The sequence below is a fragment of the Schistocerca nitens genome, chromosome 1 (genome assembly GCF_023898315.1).
Source record: "Schistocerca nitens isolate TAMUIC-IGC-003100 chromosome 1, iqSchNite1.1, whole genome shotgun sequence".
Lineage (NCBI taxonomy): Eukaryota > Metazoa > Arthropoda > Insecta > Orthoptera > Acrididae > Schistocerca > Schistocerca nitens.
In genome coordinates this window covers 512,394,343-512,422,336 of record NC_064614.1, presented here as the reverse complement: position 1 = coordinate 512,422,336, position 27,994 = coordinate 512,394,343, and the positions used below count along the sequence as shown (strand labels likewise).

Sequence of the window (27,994 nt, the reverse complement as noted above, 5' to 3'; positions counted from 1 at the left end):
TAGGTTCTTTCAGAGTTTGGTGATGCAATAGCTTCATACTTAACAACCATTTACAACAGCTCACTCGAGGAAAGATCCGTACCCAAAGACTGGAAAGTTGCACAGGTCTCACCGATATTCAAGAAAGGCAGCAGGAGTAATCCACAATATTACAGGAGCATTAATGCTGATATACAGCAGGATTTTGCAACATATATTGTGTTCAAACATTATGAATTACCTCAAAGAGAATGGTTCAAAATGGCTCTGAGCACTATGGGGCTTAACTTGTGTCATCAGTCTCCTAGAACTTGAACTACTTAAACATAACTAACCTAAGGACATCACACACATCCATGCCCGAGGCAGGATTCAAACCTGTGACCGTAGCGGTCACACAGTTCCAGACTAGTGCCTAGAATCGCTCGGACACCCTGATCAGCTCGAAGAGAATGGTTTGTTGACACAGTCAACATGGATTTTGAAAAAATCATTCTTGTGAAACCCAACTAGCTCTTTACTCACACAAAGGGATTTCAAATTGATCCCATATAGATTTTCAAGAGGCTTTTGACACTGTATCTCATAGATGGCACATAATCAAATTGCCTGCTTATGGAATATCGTCTTAGTTATGTGACTGGATTTGTGATTTCCTGTCTTAGAGGTCACAGTTCATAGTAATCGATGGAAAGCCATAGATAAAACAGAAGTGATTTATGGCATTCCCCAAGGTAATGTTATAAGCTCTCTGCTGTTCTTTATCTTTATAATGGTTTAGTAGACAATCTGGCAGCTGTCTTGGGTTGTCTGCAGATGATCATGTTGTTTATCATCTACTTAAGTCATCAAAAGAGCAAAAAAAATGGAAAACGATTTAGAAAAGATATCTGTGTGGTGCAAAAATTGGCAGTTGACCCTAAATAATGAAAATTGTGAGGTCATCCTCATGAGAGATAAAAGAATATGTTAAACTTCAGTTACACAATAATCACTCAAATCTAAAGGCTGTAAATTCAAATAAATACCTAGGGATTACATTTACGAACAACTTAAATTGGAAAGAACACATAGAAAATGTTGTGGTGAATCAAAGACTGCAATTTATTGGCAGAACACTTAGAGATGCAACAGATGTACTAAAGAGACTGCCTACACAACGCTTGTCTGTCCTATTTTGAAGTACTGCTGCACAGTGTTGGAACCTTCCCAGATAGAATTAACAGAGTACATTGAGAAAGTTCAAAGAAGGGCAGCACATTTTGTGTTATTGTGAAATATGGGAGAGAGTTTCACAGACATGATACAGGATTCGGGGTGGACGTCATTAAAGCAAAGGCATTTCTTGCTGTGGCATGATCTTCTCATGAAATTTCAATCACCAGCTTTTGTCCTCTGAATGCAAAAATATTTTGTTGAAGCTGACCCACATTGGGAGAAACTGTCAACATAATAAAACAAGAGAAATCAGAGCTTAAAAGAAAAAATATAGGTGTTTGTTTTTTCCACATACTGTTTGAGAGTGGAATAGTAGAGAATTATTGTCAGGGTGGTTCAGTGAACCATCTGCCAGGCACTTAAGTATGATTTGTAGAGTATCCATGTAGAAGTAGATGTAGAAAAGGAAAGATATAGGTGTTTGTTTTTTCTGCACACTGTTCGAGAGTGGAATATCGAGAATTATTGTGAGTGTGGTTCCGTGAACCCTCTGCCGGGTACTTAAGTGCGATTTGCAGAGTATCCATGTAGATGTAGATGTAGATGGAACCTCTGGCCATTCATACTGCTCTTTGCTGCACTTCCTCCATGTGTGCAGTGACTTGGCTGTAACACCGTGAGTAGGGAACACTGTGTGAGAGATCTGTCAGTGTAATGTTGGTCTAAGTCACCTTTGATAGATCTTCTTCCAGAATGGAGATCTGTCAGTGTAATGTTGGTCTAAGTTACCTTTGATAGATCTTCTTCCAGAATGGGAAACTTTTACTTATGTTCTTATGGTCCAGCTACTCAGTACCACAGCTGTGCATGAGCTTATTCCTCTTGACTTTGTATCCAGGCAAGATGTTGCTGTATGAGAGTCTCTGACTAATTTTAACTACTGAATGATGAAAATATCTTCAATGATACTCTTCTATATTGCTCCAAATATTTACATCAATTGTGAAGACAGACCCAAGTATCAGTAACTTATAAACTCGAACACATTGATCATTATGCATGTCCTCATCAAACTCAATCTAAGATTTTGAATCTTCATTTGTCTTTAGCATTTATATTGTAGTATGTCTGTTTTGTCTAAGGTGTTCACCACACCTTCAAGGTGTGTCACCAAGGCATAAATGCCCACCTCTAGTGAGTGCTACTGTGTTCACCACTCTGCCCTTGCCCCTGCTATGTTATGTCACTGCATATGCACCATCTGCACAGATGAGGATGCACACAGTGCATTGTACCCAGTACATAAAATGTTTATAAGAGACACCGACATCTTTTGCCAGCAGGAGCATCCTCAGCTGAATGTAGGTTATTCTCATAAATAACCCATGTTACACTATAGATTCCCCAATGAGATGAAAGATATTGTGCAGAACTACTTTAACACACAGCAGCACTGCAGATACCACATCTGTAAGTCATCCAACCCGCTGACATCCTACTACCACCTTCAGGCACCACTGTCTAATCCATATTCTATCCACAGTTTTCCTCCTCATCCATGCCTCATAGCACCTAAACCCTGTCTAGCTGACCTTTTCAACTTGCAGCATCCCCAAAAAATTCTTACCAACTTTACACCAAATCCAGAGTTGAAACATTTCCATAACACTGTCATTAACCTTTCCTCCAAATCCCTCAGCTCCACAGAAGTTTCAGTCCAATCCAAAGGCCTCACCTTTAACCCTACACCCAAATTTAACCAAAAATGTCACTGAGCACTATGGGACTTAACTTCTGAGGTCATCAGTCCCATAGAACTTAGAACTACTTAAACCTAACTAACCTAAGGACATCACACACATCCATGCCCGGGGCAGAGTTCGAACCTACGACCGTAGCGGTTGCGCGGTTCCAAATTGAAGCGCCTAGAACTGCTCGGCCACACCAGCCGGCCAAATTTAACCATGCTGAACTTTTCAGACTGACTCTCCTTCTCCACCCTAATTCCAACATTGAACCCTGCCTCTCCCAGGTCATACCACATCCAATTGTGATCCTCCACCTCTCCCACCTAATCATCTGCTGGTCACCTTTCAGGGATTCCTTACCTCCAACTTTGCCTCATCATCCTTCCCCAGCTCCCTTCCTCAGAACACCAATCTTTCAGCAGAAGAAGGAATAGCCATGCACAACCTCAAAATAACTCCTGACCTAATTGTTCTACCTGCAGACAAATGTTCTACTACTGTTGTTATGAATCATAGTGACTAGCTGACAAAAGGGCTCCACCAATTGTTTACCTCCTCCACTGATAAATTCTGCTAGAGTTAACCCACCCTGGAAGTCCAATACAACCTACAATCTCTGCTTAAAGCCTTAAGTCCTTCCCACAAACTCTCCCCCAAATCCATTTCCCTTCTCACTCATATGACACCCTGCCCACCCAGCTTCTACATGCTCTGCAATATCTACAACCTCAACAACCCTGGATGCCCCATTGTGACATTATTGTGCCCCCACTGAAAGAATTTTGGCCCTCATTGACCAACACCTCCAATCAGTTGCCCAAGATCTGACTTCCCACATCAAAGATACCATCCACTTCCTTCAACGACTTTCCACCATCCCCACCCCTTTACCTCCTGGATCCGTACTCATCACAGTTGATGCCACCTACCTATACACGAACATCCCTTATGCCCATGGCTTTACTGCTATTGAACACTGCCTCCCCCAATGTCCCTCAGACTTCAAACCCACTGCGTCATTTTTTATACACCTTAATAACTTTATCCTAATACTTTGATGCGAGAGTATACACATAAATCACTGGCACAGCCATGAGCATCCACATGGTGCCCTCCTATGCCAAACTATGTGCCATCTAGAGGTGACTTTCCTTTCCTCCCAAAGCTTCATTGATCATATCTTCATGATCTGGACTCAGGGACAAAACACACTATCTTCATTCCTTCACAAACTCTCACCCGTCCACTTCATCTGATTCTCCTCAACCCAACATGCCTCCTTCCTAGATATTGATCTCTTCTCTGATGTCTCCATCTGCACATCTGTCCACATTAAACCCACCAGTCACAAACAATAACTGCACTTCAACAGTTGTCATCCCTTTCTCACCAAAAAATCCCTGACATATAGCCTGGCCATCTGGGGCATAACTACAGTGAGAAGAACTCCCTTACCCAGTATGTTGAGGCACTATCTCCCAGACTTAGTCCACAAACAGATCTCCCGTGAAATTCCCCCACACACATCACATCCTTGCTCCACCCCCAAGAAGCAGCCACATAGAAGTGCCCCCTTCATCACCCAGTACCACTGTGGACTGGAACAACTGAACCACATCCTTCATCAAAGATTTGATTGCCTATCATCATACTGAAATGAGGGACATCCTACTGAGATCCTTTCCACCCCTCCTTCCACCCCTTCTCCCCCCCCCACCCCCCCAAAGAGGTCTTCTGTTGCCCATCCAACCTCCACAAGATCCAAGTCCATCCCTATTTCAATCCCAATCCCAACCCCTTGCCATGAGGAACATATCCCTGTGGAAGACACAGGTACAAGATGTGGCCCATCCATCCACTCTGCACTTCCTGTTCCTTTCCTATCACGGGTTTTATCCTAACCCATCAGGGGCTGGGCCACCTGTGAAAGCAGCCATATCATTTATTAGCTCTGCTGCAATCATTGCACAGCTTTTTACATTCGCATAACTACCAACCAGCTGTCACCAAGATGAGCGACTACTGCCAAACTGTGGCCAAGAGTAAAGTAGACTACCCTGTGACACAGCATGCAGTTGAACATAACACACTTGGTTTCAGTAGTTACTTCACTACCTGAGCCATCTGGATCCTTCCCCTCACCACCAACTTTTCTGAAATGTACAACACATTGTCCACACTCATAATTACCCTGGCACCAGTCTATGGTAACAAACGGTCCACACAGCCTCCACCCAACAGTTTCCACCACTTTTGTCCTATCGACTTCTCCCCATTCTCATCTCCCACCCTCTTTGTTTGCCACCCTCCACCAATACACCCACCCATTTTTCCCTGCATCCCTCCTTTTTCACTCCATTGTCTCCACTTCCCTCCCAACAAGGTCCTGGCACTGTGCTGGTCGGCAGTCTAGTCCCTGCACACTCTGCCAGACAGCGCTCCTCTCTCCTCCAATGTGAACACTGCTATCCCTTTCTCTACCGGTCTCTTGGCCCCCAGATTGCTGCTTCCCTTCCTCTAACCGCCTCCTACCGCCCCCCCCCCCCCAACCCCCAACCCCCAACTTCCCCCCCACCCCCACCCCCCCTCCCATGAGATTGCTGCTTCCATTATATTTGATAGTTGCCTTCTAGCCCAAGCTGCCGGAGTTGATGGTCAGTTGTGTGTGAGGTGTGCTTGCTTGTGTGTATGATAAGTGTGTGTTTTGCTTTCTTTTTCTGATGAAGGCTCTGGCCAAAACTTATGTGTAAGTGTCTTTCAATTGGGCCTGTCATCTTTATGGTAAGTAGCAATCTATCTTTTCTTATATTGCTGATATTCCAAACTGAAGTTTCCATTACTTGATTTCCTTGACATTATTGTCATATGATACTTTTTTTTTTTTTTTTTTTTTTTTTTTTTTGTTTAGCAAAGTGCACCATTTTACATTTCTGAACATTTTAAGCAAGTTACCAATCTTTGTACCGCTTCAAAACCTTATCGAGATCTGACTGAATATTTACACAGCTTCTTTCAGATAGTACTTCATTACAGAGAATTGCATCATTTGCAAAACTATTTCGTCAGTTGTGAAGACAGATCTGAATATCAGTAATTCACAAACTCAAACACATTGATCAGTATGTCCAACCACATAAAACTCAATTTAAGGTCTAAGATTTACATTCATTTGTCTTTAGCACTTGGTATGTCTGTTATTTCTGAGGTGTTCATGAAGTGTCACCAAGGCACAAATGCCCACGTCCAGCAAGTACAACTACATTCACCATACTGCACCTTGCCTCTGCTATGTTACACCACTGCATGCACACTGTCTGCACAGATCACAGAACAGAAGATTGGAGTGCACCAGTAGACTATTTCCTCTGCATAAAATGCTTATGCAGAGGACTCAATATTTGTACAGCTTCCTTCAGGCAGTACTTCATTGTAGATGAATGAATCATCTGCAAAAAATTTCAGGTTACTGTTAATACTGTCTGCTAGGTCATTAATATACAATATGAACAGCAAAGGTCCCAACACATTTACTTGGAGCATTCCTGAAGTTACTATTACATCTTTTGATGATGTTTTATCCAAGATAACATGCTGTGTCCTCCCTACCAAGAAATCCTCTGTGCAATCACAAATTTCACTTCAAATCCCATATGATTGTATTTTAATAATAAGTTTGGATGTGGTACAGAATTGAGAAATACTACATCTAGCTGACTGCCTTGATCCATGGCTTTCAGTATGCAGCAAGAGAGATGTGAGAGTTGGGTTTCATGATACACCTATGTTGATCCCTTCATTTCTGAACCTATGGAATGGAAAAAATAATCAAATCTAAAGAAAACAATTCATTTTCTCATAGCATATAATACACAATTATAATCAGAGTAAAATTTAACAAATTTGCCTGAATATATTGTATGTACCCTACAAATACTTATTTACAAATGCTACAGAGCCATGAAACTTTTTTTTTTCGCTTCCTGTGCAAATTTTAAAAAAAAATTGCAGTTATAATCAAAATTGATTTTAATCCTAAGCTCCAACTCCATTAGTTCTAAACTTCTACTCTTTCTGTGATCAGTCCACTTATGGTTCATAAGAGAATAAACTCTTCCTATGTAAGCATTTGATCCTGTTATGCTTATCAATTTGTATCCTTTGTAGAATCACGAACAGAAAAAAAGAGTGTATGTCAACAATAGTGTTGATTATTTATTACACTTTGACATCTCTCAGTCAATGAATTTGCCGGCCGTTGTGGCCAAGTGGTTCTAGACCCTTCAGTCCGGAACCGCGTTGCTGCTATGGTCGCAGGTTCGAATCCTGCCTCGGGCAGGGATGTGTGTGATGTCTTTAGGTTAGATAGGTTTGAATAGTTCTAAGTTCTAGGGGACTGATGACCTCAGATGTTAAGTCTCTTAGTGCTCAGAGCCATTTGAACCATTTAGTCAATGAATTTGAGCTGTTGATAGTACATCATGTGATTAATATTTACAACAGTGATCACTGATGGAATATACAGTAGAAACAGACAGTAGGTAATGGAGCCAGGAGGGTTTTAAAAAAAATTGCTACAATACAAGAGATACCAGAAAATATGTGAGAGCTGGTCACCCTAAAAATATGTGCAGTCCATTCTGACAATTTGTCAACAAAATCTTAATTTAATGGTTGCTATACAATTAGTCCTCCCCCCCCCCCCCCCTCAACCCCATGAACCAATGGACCTTGCCGTTGGTGGGGAAGCTTGCGTGCCTCAACGATACAGCTAGCCATACCGTAGGTGTAACCACAACAGAGGGGTATCTGTTGAGAGGCCAGACAAACGTGTGGTTCCTGAAGAGGGGCAGAAGCCTTTTCAGTAGTTGCAGGGGCAACAGTCTGGGTGATTGACTGATCTGGCCTTGTAACACTAATGAAAATGGCCTTGCTGTTCTGGCACTACAAACGGCTGAAAGCAAGGAGAAACTACAGTCATAATTTTTCCCGAGGGCATGCAGCTTTACTGTATGATTAAATGATGATGGCGTCCTCTTGGGTAAAATATTCCAGAGGTAAAATAGTCCCACATTTGGATCTCCGGACGGGGCTACTCAAGAGGACGTTGTTATCAGGAGAAAGAAAACTGGCATTCTACAGATCGGAGCGTGGAATGTCAGATCCCTTAAACGGGCAGGTAGTTTAGAAAATTTGAAAAAGGAAATGGATAGGTTAAAGTTAGATATAGTGAGAATTAGTGAAGTTCAGTGGCAGGAGGAACAAGACTTTTGGTCAATAATTTTTTTGGTGAATAAAAAAATAGTACGGGTAAGCTACTACAAACAGCATAGTGAACACATTATAGTGGCCAAGATAGACACGAAGCCCATGCCTACTACAGTAGTACAAGTTTATATGCCAACTACCTCTGCAGATGATGAAGAAATTGATGAAATGTATGATGAGATAAAAGAAATTATTCAGGTAGTGAAGGGAGACGAAAATTTAATAGTCATGGGTGACTGGAATTCAAGAGTAGGAAAAGAGAGAGAAGGAAACATATTAGGTGAATATGGATTGGGGCTAAGAAATGAAAGAGGAAGCCATCTGGTAGAATTTTGCGCAGAGCTTAACTTAATCATAGCTAACACTTGGTTTAAGAATCATGAAAGAAGGTTGTATACATGGAAGAACCCTGGAGATACTAAAAGGTATCAGATAGATTATATAATGGTAAGACAGAGATTTAGGAACCAGGTTTTAAATTGTAAGACATTTCCAGGGCCAGATGTGGACTCTGACCACAATCTATTGGTTATGAACTGTAGATTAAAACTGAAGAAACTGCAAAAAGGTGGGAATTTAAGGAGATGGGACCTGGATAAACTGAAAGAACCAGAGGTTGTAGAGAGTTTCAGGGAGGGCATAAGGGTGCAATTGACAGGAATGGAGGAAAGAAATACAGTAGAAGAAGAATTGGTAGCTTTGAGGCATGAAATAGTGAAGGCAGCAGAGGATCAAATAGGTAGAAAGACGAGGGCTAATAGAAACCCTTGGGTAACAGAAGAAATATTGAATTTAATTGATGAAGATAGAAAATATAAAAATGCAGTAAATGAAGCAGGCAAAAAGGAATACAAACGTCTCAAAAATGATATTGACAGGAAGTGCAAAATGGCTAAGCAGGGATGGCTAGAGGACAAATGTAAGGATGTAGAAGCTTATCTCACTCGGGGTAAGATAGATACTGCCTACAGGAAAATTAAAGAGACCTTTGGAGAAAGGAGAGCCACTTGCATGAATATCAAGAGCTAAGATGGAAACCCAGTTCTAAGCAAAGAAGGGAAAGCAGAAAGGTGGAAGCAGTATATAGAGGGTCTATAAAAGGGTGATGTACTTGAGGACAATGTTATGGAAATGGAAGAGGATGTAGATGAAGATGAAATGGGTAGATATGATATTGCATGAAGAGTTTGACAGAGCACTGAAAGACCTCAGTCGAAACAAGGCCCCCAGAGTAGACAACATTCCATTAGAACTACTGACAGCCTTGGTAGAGCCAGTCCTGACAAAACTCTACCATCCTGTGAGCAAGATGTATGAGACAGGCGAAATACCCTCAGACTTCAAGAAGAATATAATAATCCCAATCCCAAAGAAAGCAGGTGTTGACAGATGTGAAAATTACTGAACTTTCAGTTTAATAAGTCACAGCTGCAAAATACTAATGCGAATTCTTTACAGACGAATGGAAAAACTGGTAGAAGCGGACCTCGGGGAAGATCAGTTTGGATTCCGTAGAAATGTTGGAACATGTGAGGCAATACTGACCCTACGACTTATCTTAGAAGAAAGATTAAGGAAAGGCAAACCTATGTTTCTAGCATTTGTAGACTTAGAGAAAGCTTTTGACAATGTTGATTGGAATACTCTCTTTCAAATTCTGAAGGTGGCAGGGGTAAAATACAGGGCACGAAAGGCTATTTACAATTTGCACAGAAAGCAGATGGCAGTTATAAGAGTTGAGGGGTATGAAAGGGAAGCAGTGGTTGGGAAGGGAGTGAGACAGGGTTGTAGCCTATCCCCGATATTATTCAATCTGTATATTGAGCAAGCAATAGAGGAAACAAAAGAAAAGTTCCGAGTAGGTATTAAAATCCATGGAGAAGAAATAAAAACTTTGAGGTTTGCCGATGACATTGTAATTCTGTCAGAGACAGCAAAGGACTTAGAAGAGCAGTTGAATGGAATGGACAGTGTCTTGAAAGGAGGGTATAAGATGAACATCAACAAAAGCAAAACGAGGATAATGGAATGTAGTCGAATTAAGTCAGGTGATGCTGAGGGAATTAGATTAGGAAATGAGACAAAGAAGTAAAGGAGTTTTGCTATTTGGGGAGAAAAATATCTGATGATGGTCAAAGTAGAGAGGATATAAAATGTAGACTGGCAATGGCAAGGAAAGCGTTTCTGAAGAAGAAAAATTTGTTAACATCAAGTATAGATTTAAATGTCAGGAAGTCATTTCTGAAAGTATTTGTATGGAATGTGGTCATGTATGGAAGTGAAACGTGGATGATAAATAGCTTAGACAAGAAGAGAATAGAAGTTTTTGAAATGTGGTGTTACAGAAGAATGCTGAAGATTAGATGGGTAGATCACATAACTAATGACGAGGTATTGAATAGATTTGGGGAGAAGAGGAGCTTGTGGCACAACTTGACTAGAAGAAGGGATTGGTTGGTAGGACATGTTCTGAGACATCGAGGGATCACAAATTTAGTATTGGAGGGCAGCGTGGAGGGTAAAAATCATAGAGGGAGACCAAGAGATGAATACACTAAGCAGATTCAGAAGGATGTAGGTTGCAGTAGGTACTGGGAGATGAAGAAGCTTGCACAGGATAGAGTAGCATGGAGAGCTGCATCAAACCAGTCTCAGGACTGAAGACCACAACAACAACAACATACAATTAGTGCAGCTCAATCAGTTTGAACTTAGTGCTTGAAGTCAGTGATTTCCTCAGGATCTGCCCCCCGCCCCCCTACACTGAATAAAGGTGTATTTCCATTCTTGCTTTCCCTGGACATTGTCACAGTGTGAAGCAAGTAGTCTCTTGATTCTATACTGCAAACTTTGAGACCTACTAAAATTTGTAGTCTTCTTGGACAATGCTAGCAGATAGCAGCAGTTTTACATTTTGATGAGTGATGCTCATACAAAGTGCATTCATTCCAGCAGAACCAATGTGATACACCATTTTGGTCTTAAGACAAAACATTTGGAAAAACTGTTTCTGGACTGAACAAACCACAGCTAAGTGGAACCAAAGTAAGAAACTGTAGATTTTGAGTATGACCTGAAGTATAGAATTTTCACATTAATTCACCAAGCAAATGAGAGGAATCTTTGCAGTTTTGGTTACTGTGCAGCTCAGAAGGATTTACTCCACCAACAGAAGCAAATGTCCATTCACCAGAGTGGTCACCTGGCTGAGTCTGGGTTTTATTTTGGTTTTTGAATCCTATAATTTCGCTTTCTGAAACTTCAGTGGTGAAGCAGCAAAGCAACTTCAGCCAGGAAGGACTGTTCCTATATCACCCTTCATTTTAATATTGTCACCACCATTGTTGGATGAAGATGATGATGGAAATAGTGACCAACTAATTGTTCAGTCCCTTGATGCCATCTTTGCAACACTTTAAGCCAGGAGAAATAGTATCTAAACTTATCAGCTGTCACTGACTAATTACCCTCAAATCTTTTCATGTATAATGATCTGGCTTCAAAATAGTATTCCAACAAATCCTTTGCAGACATTCAAACATTGTTAAAAGTAAAGTCTCATGATAATGACAAATCATTGGTTCTTCATAAAATTTCAAACTTTCTGGTGCTGTTTATTATAATTATGAAACTCTCAAGAAAATTAAATTTTATTAGTATATTAGTAGATGACACACAGAATTGTTATAAATTCCAGTAGTACACCTCAGTAGTTAATCAGCATCAGCATTACCAGGATGTATGATGAAATCTTGAAAAGTTTCTTTGTTATATACATATAGGTCAGCTAAGCTTCATAGATATTCCTTTCTGCTCACAACACATAACATTATATGGTTGGGTAATATTGACCATGTACAATTACATTATTTGTGCACACGGAGAAGCACTTTTACACTATTCTACATTTATGTAATTCATAAGTAGCACAGTAATTCACTCCAGTGAATAGTTGATTATAGACACAATTTTGGGCTACATTTATTTTTAGGACTGGACTATTGCTTATATTGTTATTCATGTTAGTTGCACGTCATAAGGACATTTATGGATAAGCCACTGCTGAAGTTCTTTTTAATACTGTCACAGTTGCTGAACAGTTCCAAGAAACCTTGAGTCTCATTCCAAATAGGTACCACATTCATAGAATTATAGTTGGTGGTGACTTTAATCTACCTGTGATATGTTAGCAAAAATACATGTTTAAATTCAGTGATAGGCATAAAACATAGTCAAAAACTGTACTAAATACTTTCTGCAAAAACTGTTTTCAGTAATTAGTTCAGGAGCCCACTTGATGTGTGAACAGCTGCAGAAACATACTTTACCACTTAGCAACAAAAAATCCTGAGCAAATTCGAAGCATCATGATGGATGCAGGGATTAGTGACCACAAGGTCATTGTAGTAGGCTGAATACCATAACATCCAAAACCACCAAAAATAACTGTAAAATATATCTGTTAAAAAAAAATTAGATAAAATTTGCTTGTTGGCTCCCTAATAGACAGTCTGCACTTCTTCCAAAATATGTAAACATAGACCAGATGTGGCCTAAAATTCAAAGAAATTGTATGTATTGCAATTGAGATATATATGCCAAATAAATTAATAAGAGATGATGTCAGTCCAAAAAAGAAACAAAAAGGGGTGCCACATTACAAAGAACACAAAAACTTCAATACTGGTGATGTTCTACTGAAGCTCAAAACTTAGTACAGACATCAGTGTAAGATGCTTTTAACAATTTCCACAATGAAACTCTCTCTCAAAATCTGCCAGAAAATCCAAAGAGAAATGTAAGGTACCCCAGTAACAACATACAATCAACACCTTCACTGTATGACAGCAATGATAATGTTACCAATTACGTTGCCACTAAAGCAGAGTTACTAAACACAGTTTTTAGAAATTCCTTCAACAAAGAAGATGAAGTGAATATTCCAGAATTTGAATCAAGAACTACTGCCAACATGAGTAGAAGCAGATATCCTCAGTGTAGCAAAGCAACTAAACGACATAATAAAGGAAAGTCTTCATATCCAGATTGCACACCCATTCAGTTCCTTTCAGATTATGCTGATATAATAACTCCAGACTTAGCAATCTTGTAGTGCTCAACAAAAGATCCATACCTAAAGACAGGAAAGTTGCCCAAGTCCTACCAATACTCAAGAAAAGGAGCAGGAGTAATCCACTGAATTACAAACCATCCTGCTGATGCCAATTTGCAGTAGGGTTTTGGAACATAATTAGACTGTGTTTGAACACAATGATACACAGTCAGCACCCATACAGAAAACATTGTTGTATGCTATGCCAACTAGCTCTTCAATCACACAAGGAGTGCTATTGAAATGAGATGTCAAATTGATTCAATATTTCTAGATTTCCAGGCACCGTTTCTCACAAGCGAATTCTATTCAAATTGCTTGCCTATGTAGTGTAGTCTCAGTTGTTTATGAATTCATGATTTCCCTCCGTAAAGGTAATAGTTCATTGTAATTGTCAAAAAGTCATCAAGTAAAACAGAAGTGATATATGGTGTTCCACAAGGCCCTCTGCTGTTCCTAATCTATATAAATGATTTAGGAGGCAACTTGAGAAACCCTCTTAGCTTGTTTGAAAATGATGCTGTCATTTACCATAAATGAAAGTCATTACACTATCAAAACCAATAGCAAAATGATTTAAGCAAGAAATCTGTATGGTGCAAAAATGGCATTTGACTCTAAATCATGAAAAGTGTGAGTGCTAAAAGGAATCCATTAAATTTCAGTTACACAATAAATCACACAAATATAAAGGCTGTCAATTCAACTAAATACCTAGATATTATTATTATGAAAAAATTAAACTGGAATAATCACATGGGTAGTGTAGTGGGAAGATGGATCAAAGACTGTGCTTTGTTGGCAGAACACTTTAAAGATGTAACAGATTGACTAAAGACTGCCTACACCATGCTTGTTCACTCTCATCAGGAGTATTGTTGCATGTTTTGGGACTGTACCAATAGGACTGATGGAAATTTTGAAAAAGTTTGAAGCACGGCAGCTCATTTTGTGTTATGATGAAATAGGAGAGAGAGTGTCATTGGTATGATAAGTGAGTTGGGGTGGCAATCACAAAGACATTTTTCATTGCTGCGACATCTTTTCACCAGCAAATGCAAAAATGTTTTGTTGATGCCAACTTACATAGGGAAATGATCCTTGTAATAACATAAGAGAAATCAGACCTCACAAGGAAAGATTTAAGTGTCCTTCACATGTTGTTTGAGAATGGAATAGAGAAATAGTCTGAAGGTAGTTCAGTGAACCCACTGCTAGGCTCTTATGTGTGAATTGCAGAGCCACCATTCAACATCTTAGCATAATTTGGTAGCAAATGATGAAAACCAGATCCTTTGACTTACAGACTTTCTTGCTGTTTGTGTTAATCTTCTGTTGAACTTGAGGAAGTCTGTTTCATGGCACATATCATGGTTATGGATTTGCATGTTCCTATTTGTGACTTTAGTCTCTCTTTTCAGTACTGTGATGGTTTGTAGCACATACATCATATAAATTGTGAGAATAAAAGTAGTAAATAGGTTTGTACAAGATGTTTTTTGTTTCAAATTTGCTACAATACTCAAGGCTCTCATCTGCAGTATGAAAATCCTTTTCATATTAGTTCAGCAAGCACTGCCCCACAGTACTATACCATAAGACAAGATCCCTTTACTGACTTTGAGGACAGGTCCTTGCACCAAAACAAGACAAAGATGTCCAGTAAACTAGGGCTCTAAAATGCATACCATAAGAACTATGAGCACTTGTTCATCTTCGACACTGTGAAACATATCTCTTGTATTGTAAGCTCTTTGCTTTCCATATTTTGGGACAAGGTAGTATGGAGAAATACAAGGAAAAAAAGTCCAGTAAACATGGTCTCTAAAATGGCCTACTTTAAGAGCTATAAGCAATTGCTCATCTTCACTACTGTGAAACACCTATTCTATTGAATGCATTTTAGAGTCAATACTTACTATGCTTTTTTTGCAGGAACCTGTCCTCAAAGTCAGAAAAGGGGATTTAGTTACACCCTGTACAGTGTACAGTCCTTAGAGTTCCAGAATTAAGGCATGGAAATAATCTTCTTAACACATATGATTGCACATTGTTTTTTGTAGACATAGTCAACCTGCTAGTTCCATGGATTCTCCTCTACTATGTTTAAACCCAAACATGTGCATCCCAAACAAGGTTTTAGCAGAATCTCATCATTCACAATATTTTGTTTGTTTGGACCACTCAGCTTAAAGTGAATAATATTTGTTTTCTTCTTTTCTTCCTGTCTTAACATTCCAGCTGTCTCATTCAAAGTCAGCTTTTATCTTTTTAATCAAATTCTGAACCTCTTCAATAAGGCTGGGCCCACTGTCTGCACAAAAGGCACCATATGCATCATCAGCAAACACGTGATCAGACATTAATTATCTACAGAACTCAGAAAATCATTTATTTAATGTATGTACAAAAATGGATCTAAAATGGAGCAATGTTAATATTTGTTATTCTTCACAGTATATTGATGCAAAGATATTTGTAAATGTGCATAATGCCTCAATTATTAAATGCAAATTTTTGAATATTCTGGAGAAAAATTGTGAACCATAATAGCCACGAACTAATAATCAATTAAAAGTACGAGATTACATTAGTTTGTTTGCTGAATTTAAAATGAAATATCAGTCTAACTAGGAAAACATATTTCAAACATTAAATGAATGTTTATTTTCCACTATAGTGAAATCTTTAACTCTCGGAAGCATTTTGTTAGATGTTACTCTGTCATTTTAAGATTATTACAAAAGTATGCATATGGAAAAATATTCCATATACTCACAGATAAAAACGAGCTTTTTCAAATGGTAGCTAAAGCTAAAAATAAAGTGGAGAGGTCCCTTTTGACATGCAGGACTTCGAAAAGAAGAAACATTTGGAGCAAAATGTTTTTGAAACCCTCTTTACTCTAAAATATCTCTGAAACTAAGTAATTGTGCTGCCTACTAGGACTTGGTGACTTTTCTAATTGTAAAGTACTTTACATTCCTATGTAGCCTTAAGAGCTATATAATCCTTTTTTAGAAATATGAAAAGATTCACAATGTTGCTCAAGACGTATTGATCTACCTCACTTCAAATATGTAATACCTTAAATCTTGCATATCAAGGCAGAAAAAAAAAACTGTGTAAAATTTACAAACCAAATTTCAACAAAATCTGAGATGCTAAGGTGGAGCTAGACCAGTTGGCATGGAACAACCTTAAAGGATAAAACCACACAACTGATGACTTAATACAGCAATTAAAGTTTCTTTGTGAGTCTATCTTGTGCAATGACTCTGAATAGTGATGGCTTCCAATTTGCTTTTCAAGAGATGAAACATACTTCTCTTACTCTGTGATATTCCTCAAGAGAAAGCATCTAGCTCCTGTTAGCATGACATTGCAGCCAATCATCCTCACTCTCTCTCTCTCTCTCTCTCTCTCTCTCTCTCTTTCTCTCTCCTATCTCCTACTCCCTCTCCTGAGACATGTTGTGAAGAGATGTATGTTAATCTCTGGTTAACGTTTTGTACCCCCCTCTCATTTCTTATCTACTTTCTTTCCTCCTCGGTTACTCTGATGTAGATATTATTATTGTTGTTGTTGTACTTTCTATAACCTTCCATTTTCAAACAGAAGCAATTTTTTCTTTCTGACTAATATGTAATATTACAAAAATGGAAAAACAGTCTCAGGACTGAAGGAGCAACATGCAACCAGTTGAGCACACTCACTATTGTATCATTATAGATGATAGACCAACAACAGTAGTGAAACACACAATCCCCTTATTATGGCAACACATTTCTGGACCTCAGCTAAATACCCTTTAACAGCATAAATGCATAAACAATGTTCACTTCAAACGCACATTAGTATAGCTATCTAGTGTATTGGTCAGTGAATACCAGGGGCAAGAAAGACAACAGCCACTGCTCCATTATGTTCTAGTTTGAAAATTCTCATGTTGAAATGTAGCTGCAGTATTTTCTCTTGTAGAAGCATTTCCTTTAAAACAAAGCCTTACTTATGGTATCAAATTACAGATGTAAAGCAGTGATTAAGTGATCAGCATGGGTGTTTTAGAATGTTCTGCTCTTTATATGCTAAAGATCCATGATGGATCAAGCTTTTTTATTTCTTTCATTGTTCTGTAATAAGATATAAAAATTATATCACAGCAGAGTTTCACTTATTGTTTCAGTTGGCATTTTCACTAAATTGTAATTCAATAATAGCCTGTTTGCTTTGATATTTGAATTATTTTAATTGAATCTAGTTATCACCACAATTGAAGGTGTCTGCTTTACTAATCTACAATTTATCCTTTTATTATTGAAATTAAATTCTTAATTAATTTGTTTTCGTGCCTGCTTATTTACAGCTTGTTCAAAACCCTTTGTGATGACAGTTGTGACAGATGCTGGTGAACAAGGCAATGTTGCTGCTGGTATTAATCCAGACAATGAGAACCGAGGATTTTGTCTATTTTTTCGACAGATACCTTGTACTTAAACTAAACTCTGTGTTTTTATTCTATTAAAGTACCTAAAATACTTTAACACTCTGGTGAAAAATTATTCATGTAGCTGAAATTAGGCTTAAGAGATATTTACTTGTTTATTTATTTTTCCTTTGATTGCAGTCACTATTGACAGTTTATAGGCCATTTACCACAAATAAACAACAATATAAATTAAAAATAAATTATGCATCATATAAGAGTACACATAATGTAGATAGATTTTATTCGACTTGCTGTTATTTTATGCACAATTTACGTCTTACTTCTGGGTATGTATATGGGTTTTATTTATTAAATATCTTATGTACAGGTAAGAAATTCAATGTTTGGTAGAATTCTATTTGTGAGAAGCTTCAGCTAATTCATTCTTCCTGAAATGGGAGGTATGTCTGTATCTGTTATCAAAGTGCTCATAATGAAATCACAACAAATTACTAAACTAGTGTTCTGTAGAAAATATGAATCATATTTTATGGTAATAGTGGGACAGTTGATTTCTCAATCTGAAACAGAGCTACAGAGGATTGCTGAATATTTCTGTGCCTAAACATGGTTCAGCATTCCACTTAGATAAGTGCTGAAATATGATATTCTCACCATAAAATAGTTTTAGTTTGCATACAGTTTTTATTCAACAGGAATAATTAATTACGTGTATTTGAAGTCACATGTCATCAGATGCTGATCCAATGCTATTTATCACATACAATGATACGTCCAGGACAGAATAACAGTATGGAAAGGACAGATTGCTACTAACCAAATAGAGGAGACAGTGAGTCATAGCCAGGCACAATGAAAAAGCCTTTTGAGTGGCCATGTGTGGGTGAATTGTGTTTGCTTGCATGTGTGTGTTTCTTACTTCGGAAGAGGGACTTTGTCCAAAAGCTTAATTATTTTATCAGTCTTTTTCATTGCATTTGTCTGATACTAAGTGCTTCCTCTGTGCTGTGAGCAGGAATCTACTCTTTCTCTTCATAAGAATAATTATTACCAATCTGTCACAGCTTAATTTTATTTCTTAAAGATAAACGTCTCACTTAATTGGCCTATGAATCTCATTCATGAAACAAAAGTATTGTTATAATTATTTTGTTACTTCCTAACTGGTACATATGTCTATTCACTATTCACTAAGAGGCAAAAGAGATAAAAATAAGTGAATAATTTGTGAACTTATATTGCATGTCATTTGAATAAGGAGCTTAGCTACAAGTGTTACTACCCTAATCAAATCCCTTCCTGTCTCCCTTTGTAGAAAAAGGTAAGATAGTGGCTAACAGCATGTCATCTGGAAATATGCTTTCTTTAAGCATGAGTTAATATTGTACTTCCTATTTTTTTAGGATAAAATTAGATAAACAACATATATTCACGGTCTATAGTTGACTAGTTTGTTGACAGCATTCATTACATTCATAGGATAGATAATTTTATAATGAATAGTCTCAAAGCTTATGTCTGATTCATCTTACCATGAAATGAACAGCTTGCTTGTAATTCTGAATATAATTACTTACAGTATCTTTAGATGTAATAGAAAATTTCCCATCATTTATGGAGCTTATCTGCACTTTAAGGAACAGGTAACTTTTCTGTAGCAGATCTAGTTTCTGTTGTAACTATTTTCTATGCTGTTTTGCATTTAACCAAATAAGAAACACTATATTTAAAAAATATATATTCTAAAACAAATTTTTAGCAAATGATTGCAACAATAATACATAAAGCCACTATGCAAAACTCGTTACATTAAGGAACAAAATAATATTCCATTGAAAAAGATGAATGCATGATTTTCCCAATAAAGCATATTACAACTGATTGCATGAAGACCATATAAGAAAAGTCTCAAGGATCCAAATTGCAGGTACGCTCTACAGGATAAACATGCTACTATAAGTTTTCCACATGGCCGCAGTTTATGTGAAGACAGGCTTCAGCACATCTCTTCATCAATGTCCATATGTGTTCAAAAGTCCTTGACATGTTCCAAATGCACTGACAACCATCCACGTTGCATTCTCAGGGTTAAACAAAAATATCAACAGTGCTGGTATGCACCAAAGCATTTCAATATCCCCAAACAATAAAATCTAAAGGATTCAAATCTGGTGACCTGGGATGCCATTGTCTTGGCAAGCCTCAAACAAATAATCTTATGGTCAAAATGCTATTTACTAGTATTTAGGTAACTGGAATGATGATAAAATCAAATGAGGACAGTTTATCACTATATAAATTATGCCTAATATGCAGTGTTTTAAAATAAGCACAGCCTTAGACTTTAGGGGTGTTGTAAAACAAGGAAGACCATGGTTAAGCATCCTGTCAACAGTGAGGTCATTAGAGACAGAGCAAAAGCTCAGGTTGTTTCAAGGATGAGGAAAGAAATTGGCCAGGCCCTCTTAAAGGAATCATCCTGGAAATGCCTGGAGTGATTTAGAGAAATCACAGAAAATCTAAATCAGGATGGTTGGATGCAGATTTGAACCATCATCCTTCCAAATGTGAGTACACTGTGCTAACCACTGTGCGACATTGCTCAGTAGAGTTGTTGTAACATTGGCATGATTGCATTTGTGCATACAGTGCATTATGCAAACCATTGGTTTTTAGACATTTGTTTATTAATATTATTTGCTTGTTTCAATGTCCTCTGCTCACCCCTTTCATTTGCATCTATAATAGCGGACTTGTAGATAAGTGTCTATTAATACAGAAGAGATTAAATGTTACATGTTCTGAGTGTGACACTGCATATGAAAGATAAATTATCTTTTAACAATTTAAAGAGTCCAATGTTTCCTGCCTGTGTCAGCTGAGTCTGCACTCTTCATGTGTACGGGTACCTAGACCAAAGCCGTGCCCACAAAGTGATGGGCACTTATATATGTGTGTTGTCCAGCCATTACTGATCTAACTCAAAATGTTTAGTTTATAACTAGAAACTGACCAATTATTCAAATTTTATATAAATTTGTGCTGAAACAAACATGTCAAATTAAGCATATTTTCATTAATTGTGGCCATAGGGGCTAAGTACAGAAACAATGACCGTGTGACATTTTCAGCACATTCTCCTCATTGTCAGGCAGTATACTCGTACATACAGGCATATATTTTATTTAGTGATTCAGTGTTTGAATTAGTCCAAATTAACAAAGAAATATTGTAGCTGCAATTCTGTGTGCTGTTCAACTGATTGAGTGGCTGTTGGCAGGTGTGTGGAGTTGCATTATTATGTTGATATTGAGCTCAGCGAGATGTATTTTAATGTCTGTTGAAAGAAGCAGCCAGTGTTTTTGGCATTCCTAAGATTTATTTGAATTGTATTTCTAGCAGTACTTTTGTGCAACAATACACTACACCCTGGGCAGTATGTCACTGGTTTGGATGTATATTTATTTATTTATTTATTTATTTATTTATTTATTTATTCATCCTGTGGATCACATATTGTACAAAGTACACATGATATAGGACAAGTCATTTTTCTTAACAAATATGTAGTTTGGAGAAAAAAAAATAGGCAATGGACTGCCATTTAAAAAAATTTACACAAAATTGTTCATTGATGAATATAGTAACTTCACATACAGAGAATACAAACAATTTACATGGGGAACTAAGAAACATGTAGGCAATGTAGTGCTACTTTAAATTTACACAAATAATCACTGAGATTACAGAATAGTGAAAATGTCAACTGGAAACACAACAGAAGGACAATGTCATTTAAAAACTACATTAAACATGAAATTAACATTGAGATTTCACAGACAATTAAGTTTTAATACTAATAGAATGTGTACTTGTACATTCAAAAGCGAGTTGAAAAATTTTGGGAAGTGAAACTGAAACATAGTTGTGTATAGTAGAAATTAGGTTATTTTTTTGCCTACAGAATGTTTTACTCTAATCACAGTATTTTACAAAGGAACTTTATAATTTTTCATTTCCAGGAATTCTTGTACTGAATAGAAACAGTGCTTTGTCAGAAATGCCTTTAGTTTATTTTTAAATATTGGATCTGGAGCAGTTTTTATTTGTTCTGGAATTTTATTGTGTAATACGACACCCAGATGCGTTATATATTTTTGGTATGATGATGTCCTTGAAAAAAATTGATGGATATTAGATTGCCCTCTGGTATAATGAGCGTGTATATCATTGTTTCGGATTAATTTGCCTGTTCTTGAGATGTATTCCCTGGTGAATAGGATTGTTTCTTGAATGAATAGGGATGGGATGCTTAGAACATTAAGTTTTATAAATTGACATTTACAGGATTCCAGCTTTTTGAGGCCACAGATTATCCTCAGTGCTCTTTTTTGTAGTTTAAATATATTTGTGCTGTGAGTTGAATTTCCCCAAAAGATGATTCCATAGCGGAGCAATGAGTGGAACTGTGCATGGTATGCTTGCATTAGTGTGGATTTACTTGTAGTAGATTTTAGTATTCTTAGTCCATAGCACAATGATGAGAGTTTCTTTGATAAGTTGTTTATATGTGTGTCCCATTTTAAATTTTGTTGGACCCATAGACCCAAAAATTTTGTTGCATTTACATTTTCAATTTTATCGTTATTTAACTTTACTTGGATAGTTTTTTGACTGGATGTGGGAATTAGGTGGAAGTTGATACATACAGTTTTCCCACTATTAACAATTAGGCCATTTTTGTTAAACCACTCAGAAAGTTTTTCCATAGAGTTATCAGATATTGTCTGAAGGGATTCAGGGTTAGATCCAGTCAACACTATGCTTGTATCATCAGCAAACAGGATAGTTTTTTGTGGGCTCATACGTTCAACAAGATCATCTATGTAAATGAGGAAAAGTAATGGCCCTAGAACAGAACCCTGGGGAACACCATATCTTATTGTTCTTTCCTCCGAGAGGAAAACTGTGTTATTTATTTTATTCTGTACATTAATATCGTATTGAAGTGATACCTTCTGTCTGCGGTTTTGTAGGTAAGAGCATAGCCACTTGTGAGCCACACCTCTTATTCCTCTTCTTTCCAATTTAGCAAGCAGTATTTTATGATCTAGTACGTCAAAGGCTTTAGAGAGATCTAAGAAGATACCTGCAGCTATATTATGTTGGTCAATTGATTTCAGTATGTGGTCCAACAGTTCAAAAATTGCTGTCTGGGTGGATAAAGATTTACTAAAACCATGTTGTTGAATGCTGATTGGTGCGTGGTTTTTTATGAAATTTATAAGTCTGTCATAAAAAAGTTTTTCCAGGATTTTTGAAAAGATGCTTAATATGGATAATGGTCTATAATTGGATACTAAATCAGGGGAACCTTTCTTTAGTAATGGTGAGACTTTAGCTATTTTGAGAGCATCTGGAAAAATGCCAGTTTTTAATGATTGGTTGTAGATGGTTGATAATGGCTTTACTATATGGGGAGCACACACCTTTAATATGAGGTCAGGTACTTCATCATAGCCACTAGAGATTTTATTGCGTAACAATTTTATTATGTTCATAATTTCATCAGGGTTTGTTTCATAAACAAACATTGTAGCATTAGTGCTGTTTGACGTATTGGTGGAATTGAAGAACGATACCTTGCAGTTTGCCTGAATGAGATCTTCTGCTAGTGAGGTGAAATATTCATTGAACTTGTTTACAACTGTGTATGGATCTGTGACCTTAGAGTCATTAAGTGTTAGAGAAATGTTTTCCTTTTTAGGTGTTGAACTACAAGTTTCTTTTTTAATAACTTTCCACATAGCTTTCATTTTGTTTGAAGAGTTTCTTATGAAATTGTCATTCCATAAAAGTTTTGCCTGTCTAATCACTCTAAGATAAGTTTTTTTGTAGGTTTTACAATAGTCAGAAAATTCTTCAGTGACTATGTATTTTTTGGAGCAATATTGGAGAAATCTGTTTCTCTCACTAGAAATTTTGATTCCTTTTGTTATCCACGACTTTCTATTTTGATTGCTTGAAGTTTTTGTTTCAAAAGGAAATGCTGTATTAAAGTAATAAAGGAAGGTGTTATGGAAGCTTAAGAACATATTATCAACAGTTGTTTGCATGTAAACACTGTCCCAATTTTCCTTAGCTAATAGGAAGTTAAAAATCCTAATATTGCCATCTGAAAAGTTTCTTCTTTGAAATACTTTTTTGGGGCTGATTTTACTATTTTCCATGTCAACGCTCAGTAGCTGAGCATCATGGTCACTGTATCCCATGCTCAGTACTTCGCCAGTGAATTTGTAACCAGTATCAGTTATGAAGATCTGATCAATTATTGAATCAGTATGCTCTGTTGATCTTGTTGGAGAGTGTATTGTGGGGATCATATTAAAGGATTTGGTCATGTTTAACAAATCAAGTTTAGCATTACTGTTTTTTGATAAATCAATGTTAAAATCGCCACAAAGTATTATTCTCATATTTAATGAGCTGACACTATTCAGCAGAACTTCTAATTTGGTCATAAAATTTGGAATATTACTACTTGGTGCTCTGTATACATTTATAATTATATAGTTTAGTTCAGGCAGCTTAACCATAGAAACCTCAAATTCCTTATCTTCAGATAATGCAATCTGTTCATTTAGGCCTACCTCACTGAATTTTATCTGGTCCTTTACAAATATAGCAGTACCACCATGTGTGGAGAAATTCCTACAATAGAAGCTTGTTAATGAGTACCTTGGAATAGAGGTTGACTGAATTTCTTCTTTAGACAGCCAGTGTTCGGTAATACATATTACATCTGGATTTATTTGAGACTGAAGTAACACTTCCAGCATTTGAATCTTATTTCTGAATGACTGGACGTTATGGTGTAATACAAGAAATGATGAACTTTGTGACTTTTCGGTTAAGGGTTTAATTAATTTCTTTTCTAAAGGTATTTCTGACACAGCACTTACCCTAAAAAATTGGCCGAGATTTTATTTTTCTGTGTGGCTTCTTGCACGCAATTTTCAGTAGCAGAGATGGTTTTGAGTTGTTGACACAGTTCTGCTTCCATCAAATCTTCTGTTTTTGGCCTAAACCATTTTGTAATTTGTGGTTGTTTGGCGATCTTGATACTTGGGGCTGATTTCTTCAGGATATGATTTCGGAGTTTTTCTACTATTTGGTCTTTTCCTAACATATTTAAATGTAGTCCATGAGCGGTGTGAAATCTTCTTCCTAAATTGTATGTATCAATCATCTCTACGTTATGAAATGTAGAACATACTTCTGATATCAGTTTGTTTGCAATGCAAATTTCTTGGTTGACACAGGACCAGGAAGGCAAATCATAACGATGAGGAATGTTAACAACGAGTACATTTGTATGTAATAGGTTGTTTAAGCATTCCTTCATTTCTTTTGCAAACCCTTTTGTTTCATTCCTATATATATCGTTTGAACCACCTAGAAGCACGACAAAATCACAATTACTTAAGTGAGATACATCAGTAGAGTTTGTTAGTTTATTTACCTCACAAAACTGCGCTCCTGGCTTCACAAAACCTGTTACCATTAAATTACATTTATCTTTCAATAGTGCTGAAATTCCACGTCCATGACTGTCACCAAGCACACAAATTTTTTTGTTCCTCACAGTTTTGGGGCTAGAAGGTTTTGAAACGTGTTTTTGTTGTGTAGATATATTCTGTTTTTGCACATTCGGTAACCTTTTTTGATAACTATGAACCTGTGTTAACTTTGCGGTCTTGGGAGCAAGTTTATTGTATGCAGCAGAAGTTTGTTTTTCACAATGACCATCGTTTTGTAGTAGGATATCGAGTTTGTTTTTTTGAGCTATTACTGAAGAAGAAACACTATTTACGATATCTGCACACTTTATTTTACACGGACTCTGTTGTGTAGGTTCCACATTTTTCTTAATAACAGGCTTTTCTTTCAGATGGTGCACGATTTGATCTTCTGTTGATAGGCCTACCGTTTTTTGGAGCACGGCAGGAGAATTTATTACTAAAGACGACGAAATGATTGCGCTATGGTTAGCGTTACCGGTACACCCAGAATGTGTTGGAAAACTTGAAATGGCGGCGGAATCATCGGTTACTGTGTACAATTTATTTCTGTCGAATTCACTTACGCCCTGCTCGGCGGTTTTTAGTTTTTCATGATCATTTTCAAGACATTTGAGTCTATCAGCTAACACTCTGTTTTCTGCCAAGGATATGCGCACAATTTCTTGCAACGAATTAATAGTTTCAACTAGTTTTGCTTTGTCAGGATGGACTTCACACGTTACACACTTACATTTTGATTTGGACGATTTTTCACTGCAGGTTTTTTGCGTAGCACTAGACTTGAAACTTTGCGAAGCACTTTTGTTGATCATTTTCTTGCTATTGATGCCGGATAACATTTGAAAATTCGAAATAACTGGAGGCACAAATTCACTAAACTTCTCAATCGCCGCCATCTTGCACTCTAATGCATCCCTACACAAAGCATTTTTAGATAGGATTAAACATTATATACCAATAACAGTACGGCAATTTTACAGTGTGTGATTGAGTATTGATTAATATAAGTTTACTAGCATGCATTGTTAGCTGCTCCAAGCAGAAGATGTGGTTTGTCACTGCAGTGTTCATCATCAGCACACCAATGTAAAATTTTTTACAGAATCACCCAAGTCAAAAACAATGAAAGTTGCACATTTATTTATGTATAAAAGCCAACTTCAGAATTTTTCTTTGTGTGAGGCAGTGTGTGTGCCATATTCATTTGTGGATTTGAAGTTCTTTTTATTCTAATATTTTACTGTTGGCATTGCTTCTGCATAATTTTTCATTGATTGTGTTGTACTTACATGTACTATCACATATTGTGAAATTTTGCAAATTTGCTGTGCTGCAATAATCACATACTGGTACTATTATCATCATATGTAGGCCTAAACTTAAATTGTGCTCCTTATGAGTTTTTTTTTTTTTTTTTTTTTTTTTTTTTTTTTTTTTTTTTTTTTTTACAACAGCAAACCTATCCTCATTCAGAACCAATTGTTACCTCATTTTATTGCATAATTACATGAGATACAGATTTATTTGGAGAAATTTTTGAAGCCTATGAAAGCATATTTTTGAAAATTTTCATAAGTTATGAGTCTTGAGGATAACTTATTTCATAGCAAATTAGAATTTGTGTCTTACAGTTATAGTCAAAGAATAGTTCACACCAAATTTCAGTGTCTATCAATGTGAATAAACATACAGTTTTGGAAGTTACAATTGTTGTGTGCATAAGTAAATTTACCATAATTTAAGGCCATTTTTAAGTTTGTTAGTGAACATAGGGCCAACATCAAAAAGTTTTGGGAAACTAGTAATTTTTACCACAGCTTTTTCTGTTTAAGAAATGTCACTTTGTGTACTAATTAAATGCTTCCATTCTTAAAAAATTAGTAATATTTTTAGCTCAGCAGACTAAAAGATATTCATCAGACATAGTTTAAAATTATTTGTTCACTGTCCTGTAAACCAGCTACAATACTGCCCCACTGTGAATGTTGTTCTTGAACATGGGATTCATTAGTTGTGTTCATAAGCAACTGGAAATCTCCCTGACTTCTGTCAAACGACTTGCAGCTGCTGCAAATGGATATGTTTGGATAGCTCCCATGAGTCATGAAATGGGGTACCACAGGTACCTCATGTACTATCCTCTCCTATGGATTCTGTCTCCTCTGTGGGAACTAACGGTTCTGTCATTTCCTGTGAGTGGCATGTCAGTGATAGGTCTAGGTGCCCTGTACAGGGTAGATGGATGAGGGACAACTCAGGGTGTTATAACAACTCCCTTTTTGAGGTGCTGCCTGACACTGAAACTAAAACTGAGCTAGTGGGACTCATTTCACCTGTAGTGGAACCTGCTTTGTCTTGCATCAAGAGTAGCCAAACACAAGAATATGGGTCTATCATCGGCAGTTCTAAACTATGGTGAATAATGCAACCTCTCTCAGAGGTGGCAGCAAGGAATGAGAAAGAACATAAGTGTGTATGCCTACGGGTGTCATTAAACATGTTGAAGAGGCTATTCTGCCAGCTGCTGAGGGAGTACAGTTCAAGCAACTGCAGATTGTGGTGCATATTGGAACAAAATTATGCCTGTTGCCTGGACTTCAAGGTCAAACATGGATCATTGCAGCGACTGGCACAGAAGGATGACAAGACCAGCCTTGCACATGGAGTTTCAGCGAAGCTCACAATTTGCAGTATTGTC

At 37.1% G+C, this 27,994-nt stretch overlaps 1 protein-coding gene across 1 annotated transcript in view; it reads left to right on the top strand.

The window, feature by feature from the left end:
• Positions 1-17,760, top strand: part of LOC126257846 (uncharacterized) — a 139,266-nt gene extending 121,506 nt beyond the window's left edge. The window contains exon 9 of the mRNA XM_049955598.1: positions 17,630-17,760. Within this exon, the coding sequence (XP_049811555.1) occupies positions 17,630-17,760 (131 nt within the window). The remainder of the gene's footprint in view (positions 1-17,629) is intronic.
• Positions 17,761-27,994: the final 10,234 nt, after the last annotated feature.